General features: G+C 33.4%; 4 protein-coding genes across 4 annotated transcripts; 3 read left to right on the top strand and 1 right to left on the bottom strand.

Annotated features, from left to right (window-relative positions):
- Nucleotides 1–282: 282 nt before the first annotated feature.
- LOC21386053 (probable E3 ubiquitin-protein ligase RNF144A) lies at nucleotides 283–2,917 on the top strand. The gene is made up of 3 exons (XM_024161197.1): nucleotides 283–411; nucleotides 929–1,950; nucleotides 2,595–2,917. The coding sequence occupies exons 2-3, from the start codon at nucleotides 1,019–1,021 to the stop codon at nucleotides 2,683–2,685; spliced, it is 1,023 nt and encodes a 340-aa protein (XP_024016965.1). The 5' UTR covers nucleotides 283–411; nucleotides 929–1,018; the 3' UTR covers nucleotides 2,686–2,917.
- A 1,743-nt stretch (nucleotides 2,918–4,660) lies between these two features.
- On the top strand, nucleotides 4,661–5,992 carry LOC21386052 (E3 ubiquitin-protein ligase RNF144B). The gene is made up of 2 exons (XM_010091410.2): nucleotides 4,661–5,247; nucleotides 5,872–5,992. The coding sequence occupies exons 1-2, from the start codon at nucleotides 4,661–4,663 to the stop codon at nucleotides 5,990–5,992; spliced, it is 708 nt and encodes a 235-aa protein (XP_010089712.2).
- A 971-nt stretch (nucleotides 5,993–6,963) lies between these two features.
- LOC21386051 lies at nucleotides 6,964–7,332 on the top strand. Its single transcript, XM_010091409.1, has one exon. The coding sequence runs from the start codon at nucleotides 6,964–6,966 to the stop codon at nucleotides 7,330–7,332; it is 369 nt and encodes a 122-aa protein (XP_010089711.1).
- Nucleotides 7,333–9,656: 2,324 nt separating this feature from the next.
- LOC21386049 (agamous-like MADS-box protein AGL62) lies at nucleotides 9,657–10,112 on the bottom strand. Its single transcript, XM_024161194.1, has one exon. It carries the CDS (start codon nucleotides 10,110–10,112, stop codon nucleotides 9,657–9,659), a length of 456 nt encoding a protein of 151 aa, XP_024016962.1.
- Nucleotides 10,113–13,915: the final 3,803 nt, after the last annotated feature.

Below are 13,915 nucleotides of genomic sequence, written 5' to 3'. Positions count from 1 at the left end.
AAAATTAAAAATACGTGGATCCAACTGTTAGAAAAAATAAAGAATTTTTTACTCAATAGGAATATTATTGTGTATTTTATTTATAACAGTGGGGGCATAATTATACTTTTTTATACAGTGCAATCTGCTGCATGATTAAAATTGTATACAGTGAGGGTACGGCTGAAATTTATAAGAACTTTAGGGGTGAAAATCAATTTGTGGGGCCGGCAACGCAATGGTACGTACTTACTTTTTGTTTTGAAAAGTAGGGTTTCTAATATTTATTAGGAATTAGGATTTCTGAACCAAAAGAACAGGGAAATCAGAGAAAAATAGAGAGAAGATGAGTTGTTGGGTTCCTTAACCTCAAAGTTTCGTGGAAGCTCTACGATTGTGACTGGTTTTCTCTTTTAGCTTCCCCATTTTTAGGTATTCCTTTCAACTTTCAACTTCTTAATTGGTTTACAAGCAAAAGGAAAAAAAACAGAGACAAAACTGTTTCTTTTCTTTTTTTTTTGCTAAAGGGTAAAATCAAAATTCTTCTTTGTCCTTATTCTTGTTTATTAATACATGTAGAATCATTCACGGATGATGATTTATGAATATTACTTTGATCGCAAAGAATGCAATGTTTTTTTTTTTTTTTGGGTGTAATTACTGTTTTGATCTCTTAGAATTCAACTTCGCATTTCTGGTGAAAACTAGAACTGATTTAAAGTCTCGTTATGTTTTTTTTTTCTTCAAGAAAACTAGTTGTTAGTGTACGTTTTCGTTGTATACAAGCAGAATTGTATAATTATAATGTCGATTATCTCTGGAATTATCATAATGTCACGCTTCAGAGAATCGGAGCTACTATAAAAGAAATCCTAAAATACTCGCAAAAATCTGTTCATATGCCCTTTCTTTGACTCTTTTTTTTTTTTTGTCATTTTCCTCGGATAAGGTTAAAAAAAAAAAAAAAAACTGATGATGAAGTAAGTCACCGTGCTAAAAAGAACTCAGACGCAGATTCTCAAAAACCGTATAACAGAAAATGGGTTGTGAAAAATCCTATGAAGGCGTTTGCGGAAATCCCTTGAGGAGCCTCAAGTTGAATTCGAGCGTTAAAAGCATTGGTGAGTCCTCCAGAAGGAGGTTGGTTCGTCAAAGGAGTATAGAATCAAAGAACGAAAAATATCCCATAGAGGAGCAACCAGCTAAGAGAAAAGGGGAAAGTAGCAAAGGGCCAGAGAGATTGTCGTATAATCGCGTCGAGGAACAACCAGCAAAGAGGAAAAGTGAAAGTAGCAAAGGGCCAGAGAGATTGTCATATAATCGCGTCGAGGAGCAACCAGCAAAGAGGAAAAGTGAAAGCAGCAAAGGGCCAGAGAGATCGTCACATAATCGCATGGAGCAGCAATCAGCTAAGAGGAAAAGTGAAAGTGGAAAGGGGTCAGAGAGATTATCACCCTGTGGAATATGCATGGACAAGAAAACTAAAGCAGAGATGTTTAAGATCAAGAACTGTTCTCACTCCTATTGCCTTGTTTGTATTGGTAAACATGTGGGGTCTAAGATAAGTGAAAACGTTATAAAGGTGAAGTGCCCTGATTTGGCCTGCAATGGACTCTTGGAACCACAAGATTGCCGGTCTGCTGTGCCTCAAAAAGTGCTTGATCGCTGGGAAGCTGCGCTGTGTGAGTCTGTTCTTGGATCGAAGAAGATTTATTGTCCCTTCAAGGACTGCTCTGCTCCATTGGCGGCCGACGGACATTTGACTGTAACCTCAGCGGAGTGCCCACATTGCCACAGGCTGTTCTGCGCGCAGTGCAAGGTCCCGTGGCATGCAGGTTCTGGATGTAAGAGCCAGGTTGAGAAAATGGAAAAGAAGTTCATAGACCTTGCCAAGGCGGAAAAGTGGCAGAAATGTCCTAATTGCACATTCTACGTTCAGAGGACTCATGGTTGTGAAAGCATTACGTGCAGGTTATTTCTTCTCCAGATCTATATCTATAATCTATTTTTCTAACCCATTGATATTTTATCGATTTAGATTCTGTTTCATTATATTCTGTCACATTTTAACACTAGGAGAATTTGCACCACATGGCTAGTTGTAATTCTTAAGTAAAAACGTCAACTATGGTGTAGTACTTGTCAATCACACTGTGTATCGACATAATCTCCTGTTAAGTACTTTTCTCTATGAATTTCATTTAAGTTTCTATGAGCCATAATAAGCTTGTAAATCTCCTGTTAAGTACCTTTTTCATGGATTTCATTGAAATCTGTCTTTGTCATTGTGAACTAGTAATTAAAAGAGCAAAGTATTCAATGTGGTACTGGAGCTTGGTTTGTTTTGATTGTTTAGATCGGCTAATATAGTAACATACTAACAGAAAGCTTCCAGTTAGTAATGAAGCCAAAAAAAAAAAGAACAAAAATGTTCTGGACTTAAAAATGTACTAAATGTCATCTCTCTTTTGTAATGAGTATGATTGTTCATCATTTACTTAATTTATTTTCATGAGTAGATTAAATATGGCACGTGATATTTACGTTTCTCGAATGTTTCCTGCTTATTGTTATTGTTATTGTTATTATTATTATTTTTTTTTTTTTGGGTGCAGGTGCGGGTATAAGTTCTGCTACATATGTGGAAATCCATGGGGTTTTGGCCATTTATGTCCAATTGGGGGAGGGAATGTGTACCTGATTTAATTAATTTAACTCTAGGATTGATGTGAGTCGATGATGAATCTCTAGTTCTGGTAATTAGGTTGATGCTATATTTTCCATGACTTCTTTTTTGTATTTAGTAGTTTATCGGAGAATGGAAAAGTTGTGAGCATGAGATCATGCTAAGTTATTTATTTTTAACTTATTTACTTGTTTTGGTTTTCGGTCACACATTGTTAGACGAGTTCCTTACCTTTCTTTCAACGATCAATGATAAAACTATTATCGGAAATGCATTCTAAAAATTTCTGTGGAACTAATTTTCTTTTCAGTTTTATTAAGTCTCATTTACTTTGCAGATTTGAATTTTCAATTTAAGTTGAGATGTGACATGTTCTGAGAGCTTTTCACTGTAGCAAAAAAAAAATTAGATGTGACATTTTCTGAGAGTTTTTTACTGTAGAAACTTAAAACTAAAAATTTGAATCAGTGAAATGAATGAGGCTTTTATGTTTCTCTGACAAGATTTTTATTTCCCTTGCCTTCTGTTTTGTGGAAACTCTTGCGGAAAACATTTAAAACATAACCAAAAAGGGCAGGTATTAAAAATGTCTTCTTCCAGCTTCTTTTAAACTTAATAAGGATTTACAAGAGAAACAAATGAATAAGTTGAGATTGGAGTGCATTGAACGATACCGAGATTAATTAAGCTCTTAAAAGATTAATTAATTTCTTATAAGAATGAAAAACGTAATAGAAGAAAATTGCTTGTTTGTTTATCTTTAGTCTCGTTCGTTTTGCGGATTCGAGTTTTCAATTCAAGCTGAGATATGACATTTTTTAAAAGTTTTTAACTGTAGTAAAAAAAGTTAGATTTGACATTTTTTGAGAGTTTTTAACTGTAAAAATTTAAAATTAAAAATTCAAATCGATTAAATGAACAAGGCCTTTATCATCACTGATGTTCTTAAATTTTAGTGTCATTCTCAATTTGTCACCTGAACTTTAAAAACTCACTTTATCCTTGAACTTTGAATTGTCACTTTATCCTTGAACTTTGAATTGTTCCGACTTAACTCTTTCTGTTATAGTTTTTATTAAAAACGGATAAAAAAATAATATTGTCATGTGGTCTTTCTATTTGAATTTTTGTTAAAAATAAACAGACAAAAATCACACAATTATAGTTAATTCTCGTTTTTTGGGTTTGATTTTAATAGAAATTCTTATAAAATGACTTAAGTGGGATAAATTCAAAATTTAGAGGATAAAATGAAAATTTTCAAAAAATATGAGGTAGAGTGAAAATGAACTCCAAACTCAGAGACATCAGTGAGATTTATCTTTTATCTTTTCTATTGTTAACCATGATTATTTGGCTACGTACGATGAAGGGCAAATTTCAAGTGTAATAATTATAACTTGAACATCTGACTGAAAAAAAAGTTTCCAACGAGTCGTGGTGATTTCAATATTAAATGAAATTTAGTAAAAAAAAAAAAAAATCATTCAAATAGACAGTCAGAAAGAAAAGCAAAGTTTTTTTTTTCTTTTAAGCATGAACTGTATATAAAGGGAAAAAGAGGTGTATAAATTTAAATTTTTTCCCCTTATTTTTAATTAATATTTTTTTTAATTAAATAATCATATCAGATTGGAAAATATTAATAAAAAATAAAAAATATAAATATAGATTTATACACTCTAAAGAACAATTTTCTTATATAATTATTATGAAATAATATAAGATTTTGAATATATTAATAAATAATAAATAATATAAATTGTAATTATTGTGGAATTATATAAGATCTTGTTATTCAAAAGCAAAAAATTTAATAAAATTTCTATAATTGATAATATCAAATGTCTTCAACCGATTCAAACTCCTAAAAAATCTCAACCTATATCTCTTCTTCCGCAGCTTCTCTGATTCAGTATAACAGCTTTATACTACTAAAGCCTCAAGAGAAACCCTTTCTAGTGCTTCTCATCAACACAGAGTAGAAAAACGAAAATGGGAAAATCTGCAGAAGAATACAATTATCATTATATTTGTCCATTTTGCATGGACGGAAAAAATGTAGAGGAGATGTTCAGAACCGCCAATTGTAGTCACAACTACGAGTTTTGCGTCGACTGTATTGGCAAATACGTTGCTGCGAAAGTAGGTGAAAACGTCATAAGCGTAAGGTGTCCTTATCAGCCTCTCTGCCATGGAGTCTTGACGCCGAAAATCTGCCGATCCGCCTTGCCCGAAGAATTTATCGACCGATGGGAAGCCGCCATTTGCGAGTATCACATTGCGTCGACGCAAAACGTGATTTACTGTCCGTTCGAGGATTGCTCCGCTCCGTTGGTGGTGGACGGCGGAAGAAAGTTCAAGGCGGTGAAGATCACGTCCGCCGAGTGCCCGCACTGCCATAGGCTGTTCTGCGCGCGGTGCCAGGTTCCGTGGCACGCCGGTTCTAAATGTAAGAACTATAATCTTAAGAGCATGGACAGAAAGTTTAGAGGCCTTGTCAGGGTTCAAAAGTGGAAGAGATGTCCCAAATGCAACTTCTACGTTGAAAAGGATTCTGGCTGCGACCACATAATATGCAGGTCTGACAATAACTTATCTCCCTAAATTACCAATATTTTACATACTTATACAGGAGCAGCAGTGACGAGGGCAGAAATTTTATTCAGTGGGGGCTTATAATTTTTTTTCTAAATATTTTGTTGAGACCAATTGAATTTTTTTAATTTTAGAGGGGCTATGTTTAATTTAACGTGAATTTATGTAGATTTGAGTAAAGATGTTGAATTTTTTTCTCAATTCTGTGGGGGTTAAATTAAAATATATGAAGATTTATTAACTTTTAACCGTTTGGTCATATTTGAACTGTGGTTTAAACACGCAAGACAAATAATTTCTTAATTAGTTGATGTTGCTTTTATTATTATATACATTGAATCTTAAGATATTGTTTGAGGATTGAGATGATAAAATCATGCATGACTTCTGATCATATACACAAATATTTGCAGCACTTAATATCTAAGAGAAATATTGTCTCTGCACTTGTTTGTAGTTGAGATTTCACCCGTTTTAATACCATACTGACTTGGTCATATTTGAGTAATTTTGTCAGGGCCAAATTAAAAACAATAACCTTCCTAAGTTCTATGTATTAGTAGTCTAGCACTGATAAGGTTTTGGTAGTAACTTTCTTCGTTTTGCAGGTGCCGCCATAACTTCTGCTATAAATGTTGTAGACAATGGGATTGGGGTCATAGATGTCCAATGTCTTTTTCAAGGAAAGCAATGAATAAAGTTCGATATATCATCAAACAACTTTTGTAGTACTTTATTGTTATATAGTTTTTAGGTTAATATGTTATTATGAATAAAGAACAACCAAAAAATATGCAATTATTGTACTGATTTAAAGTTTTGTTCTGAAACAAATGTCATTCAATTATCCCATGTCATTGACTTATTATCCTAATTTTGTTTTTTATTCTCTCACTTCGCGTTATGCTTTGCCTGTGTGCTTGGTGCTTTTGTTTCTATCAAAATTGTTGAGTACTGTGTTGCTAAGTAAAATACACCATAAATAAAATGACCATAATTCAACTACTAAAAATATGGTCCTATTAATGGATAGGTGTAGTAGTGGTAAGGATGCCTTTCTTTCCTTTTCTCAGCATGCGTTGAGGATTTGGTGCTCCACATCCTCAATTTAGAACTCGTGTTTGATTAATGTGTTGTGCGACATTAAATGTGTGACGATATGAATGAAAATTAAGCCCGTCATTCAAATAGAATTAAGTCATGTCATTTTTGTTCCATTCATGGATCTCATGATTTAAAAAGTGACAATAATGACAAGGAAGGATGACGCAATTGATTCTTTCTTTTTTGAGCCAAAAAGAATTATTAAAAATGTGCCGCATGCAGCAATATGGTATAATGACCAAAATCAGGTGTTGCAAGTGTATAGATATAAGCATTCATTCTCTTCATTAATCTTTTGAAGCAGATCATAGATATATGTCATATGAGGATCCAAACCCTTCAAATTCTTGGATTGGCACCGGAACTTCTTTACTATTCCTAGACAAACACATTTATGACAGACGATTCCAATCACCAATAAGTCCAACGTTAAGATTTCCAAACACTAGGAAAGACTCTCCGAATCCCTGCACAAAGCGTGCATTAATATTAAATAAATCACCAAAGATGGAATACTGAGAAAGCCTCCAAAAGTTGCTTTAGGTCTGTAGTATATTTGAAAAAAAAATGAAACAGAAAAAAACAAACAAACAAAAATGGTAGGATCGTCAAGCTCTGGCGTTCCAGTACTTCACCCATTGGTTGATGATTTCTACTTCTCAGCTCTGTTTGACGCTGAAGAAATCTTTCCAATCTCTGATGAAAAATACGCAGAAGAGTTGGCTCTTCAAGAAACCCTGATGTCAGCGAACTTTTCAACATCAAGAACAAGAAATACAAAAGAGAATTTTAGCACTTCACCAATTGAAACTCTAAAGGGAAAGATGAAACTAGAAAATGGTCAATCTTCTAGTCAAGTACTCGTGTCCTTTTGTGTCATCTGCATGGACGCAAAACCAACCGAAGAAATGTTCAGAAACGACAACTGCACTCACTTTGCACCGATTGCATTGGGAAATACGTAGCCACAAAAGTTAAGGAAAATATGTACCATTGGTGAGATGTCCGGAACCCAAATGTGGAGGTGTTTTCGAGCCACAACTTTGTCGTGACATTGTCCCGAAAGAGGTTTTTTGAGGGATGGGAAGATGCTCTATGTGAATCCATGGTTGTTGGGTCGAAGGATTTGTACTTGTACTGTCCATTCAAGGACTATTCTGCAATGTTGGTGGTCGATGGAGGGGAAGTTGTGACCATGTCTGAGTGTCCTAACGTTGCATGGCATGACGGAAGCGATTATGGCGCGTTTCAGATAATGAGAAGGGAATGTTGAATCGGAGAGGGAAGATAACACGGTAATGGAGCTTGCTCAAAAGAAGAATTGGAGAAGATGTCCCGGTTGCAAATTCTTTGTAGAAAAGAATGAGGGTTGTATGCATTTAGCTTTATATATCTTAATTAAGCCTTTTGTCTTTCTCATTGATTTTTTGTGATTATGTATGTATGTATATGTGAGAAAAATTGACCAATTGACGAATTGGTTGAACTCGACCAAATGAGAAAAAAAGCTGAATAATTACCCTGTAAAGAACAGCTTGGAGTCGGTAAAAATTACAACCTTATAAACAAGAAAATGAATTCGAGGTGGGAATAGGAATTTACATTAAGAAAATAATTATCTTTTCTTAAAGACTGATCATTTGCAGTGCTTTTATTTTTGCTTAGTTTTATTAGGTTTCTTTATTTTCTTTCTATCTTTTTTTTTTTTTCATTATTTGCAAGCATCTTTTTCTTCTTTTTTTTTATAAATTTTTCGCGTACTTAAAAAATGTTTGTATGAGTCTTTATATTTGATGTTTTTGGTAGAAGAAGAATACGGAATTGGATACTTTAGACATTTTTTTTTTTTTTTTATTTATTGCGATAAAGCAAACGACCATGTTTTCAAAGATGAAGCGTACCAATGAAAATCAATTTTCACTACATATAGGAAGAATATATATTTGAGGCGTATAAGGGGCACACCATATAACAGTCCTTTTTATCTTCACAAGATGATGATGTTGATTAAATTCTATTCCATCTTTATTTTGCTTTGATTATTTTTTCTTTTTGTTAACTATTTCATTATAGGTGAGGGAATGAATTTTTCTATGGCTGTGGATCCAAATGGAGTTCAAGCCATCATAACTGCCAACGTCCATAAGAGGGCATAGCGTAGTGCACTATGCTAATGAAGAAAGTTATGGTACTTATCCAATTAATGTTTGCCATTCGAGAATTACATAAATATGGCTTCCTATTTTTAAATTTTACTGATTTTTGGGTTTTTTTTCGGACCTTTGATTTCATGAGAATGGGATGCACTTGCAAAGTTTGCTTTGTACTTTTTCTAAAATAGATTTTGGCTTAAAAAAAATTAAATCCCGACTATATAACTTGTTTTTATTTGGCTGGTTGCTTCTGAAAGAAATTATATATCCATTTCTCTGCAAAAAAAAAAAAAAAAAAAAAAAAAAAATCCATCACAATTGGCAATATTGGGCAATATGTGGTACATTTGGCTAGCTCTAGACAGTGGTTATGAAAGAAAAATAAATAGAAACCGAGACAAAAAAATGTAGTCTGAAGATTCTTTGGTAAAGAACATAAAATTGATTTCGTAATCAAAGTAAATAACTATACTTCTTTTGTTGAGTCACATGATTCTTTAATTTTATTATATAATTTATTTTTGTTCTTCAACGAACAGTTCTATGAGCTTTTGAAGAACTGTTTTGGTGAGCCACATAAGGTATGCTAACATCGATCAGTCTTTTTCTCGGACTTTTGTTAATTATTATAAAAGAAAAAGGGAGAGTGGGAGAGAAAAACAAATAAACACATGATATATATGTAAATTTATAACAAACAGTATAAATCACCAAGAAGTTAATCGCGTTGGTTTGTTAATCTTTTTCCTATGACAGTGGAAATTAAAAGAAAGAAAGTCATCCCTAATCATTCAGACTTAGGGACAGACTAGTTCTAATCAAACTGGTTAATTAATTAATACCAAACTCAAACCATAATTAATCAGATGAAACCAGGACCTATACATATACTACTTAGTCAGAAACTATAAACATATATAAACATTTACGAAGTCATGATCAGTTGTGATTCTTGTGAATCTATGACGACGACGAATACATCACCCCATGATGTGCACCTTGACCACCATCACCACCGTTGACGAGATAGTCCTCCTGATCACCAGTTCCCCCATAATTCAGCAGCGACATAAACGGCGTCGTTTTCCCCATCATCGTCACCGCCTCCACTCTCTCCGCCACCTTCTCCCTCAGCTTCACCACAGCCTCCTTGACTGGAACCGCTCCAGCTCCCCCATCTCCATACCCTCAATTGGACGGTCCCACCAAAACCCTAATCCGTCTCCACTGCCGTCTCCCATCATCTTCGCCTCCATCTCGCATCGCTCCTTCTCCTCCTCTTGGCGGCTCAACGCATCCACCAGCAACTCCACTTCACGGCGGCTGCCGTCCTCCGGCGCCGGCGCTGGTGAGTGGTTCCGGTTGACGAAAGAGTCGTCGATGAAGGATTTCGCACCCGGGGTTCGAAAGGAGTAGGCCTTTCCGTGCCTAGAGAGAACAATAGCGGCGACCTCGGCACCGGTGAGAATGTTGATCTCGGCAGCTTTCTTGAAGAGGCCCATCCTCCTCTTGGAAAACGTCACATGACGTTTGCTTTCATCTGCTATGAGCTTCATGTCAACCTTTTGACGGCCTCTGGTTTGCTTCGCCATTACCAAAAAAAAGAACAAATTCAATTGAATGAAATAGAAACGAGTGTGAAACTATGAGAAATTATAGTAAGTGCATTCATGAATGGTGATCCCTATATATATGTTATAATGAGCTTGCTCTAGGGTTTCTTCTTTCCCGTTTTGGCTGAAAGGCTGATTTGAAATATACGGCTGAGATTGACGATATAAGGTATTGACTAGATCGAATGCCGTTGGATTTGTTTTTGGTAATTGGGTTTCCTTTTCTTTTATTTGTTAAGGCAATCTCCAGAGATTGGATTCTCTGTCCGATTTAAGGTAACTGGCCTGATAAACCGGAATTACTGAGTTGTCCTTGACAGAAATTAGAAAACCATAGAATAATTAGAGAGATTTTTCTTAAAGTTGATACTACGTGTCTTTTATAATCATCTCAAAACATTTTTAAAATAATAATTATTATCATTATTATTATTATTATAATAGTAGTAGTAGTAATAATAATAATAATAATAATAATAACAGTCATCTCAAAATTTCTCCCTTTTTAATCCTAACTTTTTCATATTATTTTTAACATTTGCAATCGGTGGATATTTGAAAATCCTTCTGTAAAGGGAATGACACACAAAAAAGATTAAATGAAAGGTTTTTTTCCGATACAAAAATGTGTTTGAAATAACTAATCTCAATGTCGCACCAACGCAAAGCATGTTTTGGAGAAAATTGCTCAACTTACTCTTAAAGTATTTATCTCATTTTCATAACTTTTTAGTCCCTTTTCCTAACATTTTAGCCTCGAGAAGGGATTGTAAAGGATACTCCTGCAAGGCCATTAATTTAGCGTAGGTTTTAAACTCTTTTTCCAATGCAAATTGTGTCGGGAAAGAGGTTGAGATACTCCAAATTAACTACACGTCAATTTCACACGCGCAAATTAAGTAAAATTTCAATTGAAATTTGAATAAAAGTTTACCTTGCATATTCTTCCCCTATCTCTTTCTCACTCTTGGTCTTCCTCTTCCACCGTCTCTCTTTCTCCCAATTTCTTCATCTCTTTTACACACACTCTCATTCTATTTTCTCTCAAATTTTTTTTTATAAATTAATTGTCTCCAAGTTCATGCTTTCTCTATTATCTCACCTTTCTCACTCTTATTTTCTAATCTATTTCATGTCGCATTTCCATAGTCAACGACACGTTCATTGTGTCGGTAAAACCCTAACTTATAGTAGTGAAAGTCGTCTTTTCACCAATAAAAAGATGACAACTCAATCATGTACTTAATTATTGTTAATTAAATGATTGACTCTTTTCCTTGTTTTCTAGGAAATATTGCCTTCTACTCACACAGTATAATTTTTTTTCCCCTTTTTGGAAGGGATCACAGTACAATTCGCGTCTATTTGGTAAATATATAATAGTGGGAATTACAAGATTTACTTTATATTTTCACTTCATATTAATTAATATTATCTTTAGATTTTTTTTTATTTTTTCGCTGAATTCTTTAGATTTTTTTATTCGAACTTGAATAGAGGAATTCGATCTCTCACCTTTGATTATCTTTGCATATATTTATTGCTAATTTTATATAGAAAACTCGACCACACATATATGCATCCCTCTAAGAAATTTTATGTTTTCCAATGAAATTGAATTTCATTAATTATCTTTTCTTTTTATTTTAAAGAGTGCTCTCTGACTCTTTTTTGCTCTAGTTCGTTTTCTAAGTTGAAAAAAAAAAAAAAAAAAAAAAAAAAAAAAAAAAAAAAAAAACCTACTGCTATTTGCTTTTTTAAAAAATCGGTCATACAATATCAAACTTGATCATAAGTGATTTTCTACTATTTCTGCGACTAATGTTTTTAGATAATATTTTAGAAAAAAGGACCCAATCGAATCTTTAGAATCTTCCCTTAACACATATGGGAGAGGCAATTAAATGCAAAATTAGATTGTCAACGGTATCTAACAAATGGAATTCCCTTAGCGGTTTAGTAAACTTTTTATTTATACATTCATTGCCCATCTCAACGAACGGTAATTGTAAGATATATATTTCTTTCATGTTCAGGAAATTTTCATATAGTTGCTTTAATTTCCGGAGGAATACTGGTCGCAAGGCATTTGGGCTACACAATTTCGACACACTTTCACCAAAAACCGAACAACCGAGGAATTTGGGCTTCCTCTACTAGCTAGGCCATTTCGTCGACAAGCTTCAAACTATGAATTTACGAAAACGTTACTTTAAAATAAGAGAAATTTTGAGGAGTGCCGTGAAAAAAAAAAAAAAAACCTCATAGCTTTAGATTTACGTCACGATATTGGAGCTTTAGATTTATCCATGCAAACGAGCTGATCAATAAAACGACATAAATCCGAACTATAAAAAAATTCTGATATAAATTCGAAAACATAAAAATTGTGACATGGCACACCTAATTTTATATTTGAATAGATCCTTTTGATATACAATATAAAGAGTATTTACAAGCAATTGAAAGTATATTGGGTCGGGCTTTGTCAAAAGTCTAGACACATGAATCTATGGCATCAAGAAAATCATCATTCAATCGAAATTGAGATCATGTGCTTTGAAGATACAACAAGATTTTAAAAAGGGTTCGTTTAATTTATTAATTCGAGTTTTTAATTTAAATTGATATATGACTTTATATAAGAATTTTTTATTATAATAAAAAAATTAAATATAATTATTTTTAATAATTTTTTATTATAATAAAATTTAAATTAATAAAATAAACGGGACTAAAAAACCTAGTTAGAAGGTCAAATTATATCCTCGTAGTACATCTACACCCATCCTCCCTAACCATCCCACATGCGGGTAAAGTTCAAGTAATGAACTTTACCACACAAAGGGGGGTTCTAAATCGAGGGATCGTCGTAGTTGATTAACTCCGTTTACGTGTAAATATTTGATTTATATATTTAAAATTATGATTTAAAATTATTTTTAATTTACGTATATTTTTTATAAAAAAAATAATATAATAAATTATGAATAATAATTTAAATTATGAGATGATTACACTAATTAAACACCTAAAACATCAATCCCTGTGAGAGGTCAGGTCAAATTAGTACCTCGATCCTCTAAGGGGCACTTGGGTCAAGCGAAATTTCAACAGTAGCCCACATCAAAAGGCGAGTCAAGACCCTTGAGTTGGATTTTGACACTTAGACATGTGTCTAATCTCTATGTATTGAGAAAGCACTTTGTTAGAAATGATAAAATGATATTAAAATTATTCTCATACGGCAACAAATTGATGACCTTACGAATTAAAATGGACCAAGAGTACCCATCCAATTGGGCATCTTTGCTACAACTAGGGCATACTTGCATTCACTTTGACAATATCCTATGGCTATTGTCTTACATGAGTGTCCATTTAAGTCTCTTTCGAGGTACACCCACAACGCACCCCTGATCAACGGATTACGACAAAGATGAAAAGGATCAGTTGTATTGCGAATTTCAACTACACCGGAGTCTTGTATAAATATATGGTTTATAGCAAAATTGCCCCCAAACTTATCGTGATTTAGCAGATTATCCCTTAAACTTTTAATTTTGACAATCAACCCCTAAAACTTATAAAATTATTACAACGTGCTCCATTTTATTAAATCTGTTCAAATTTTTTATTAGATTTAAGGAATTCAAATGTGAGAAATTTAAGAGATTTGTATTACATTTAAATTTAAATGTTATAATTTCTCGTCGAACGTATTATTTTGACACTAATTTAATACAATTATCGTTAAAATGGGACATATTGTAATAATTTTA

This window comes from Morus notabilis, unplaced genomic scaffold, assembly GCF_000414095.1.
Source record: "Morus notabilis unplaced genomic scaffold, ASM41409v2 Scaffold2802, whole genome shotgun sequence".
NCBI classification, from domain to species: Eukaryota; Viridiplantae; Streptophyta; class Magnoliopsida; order Rosales; family Moraceae; genus Morus; species Morus notabilis.
Note: the sequence above shows the minus strand (reverse complement) of the source record. Positions and strands in the feature narration are given on the sequence as shown.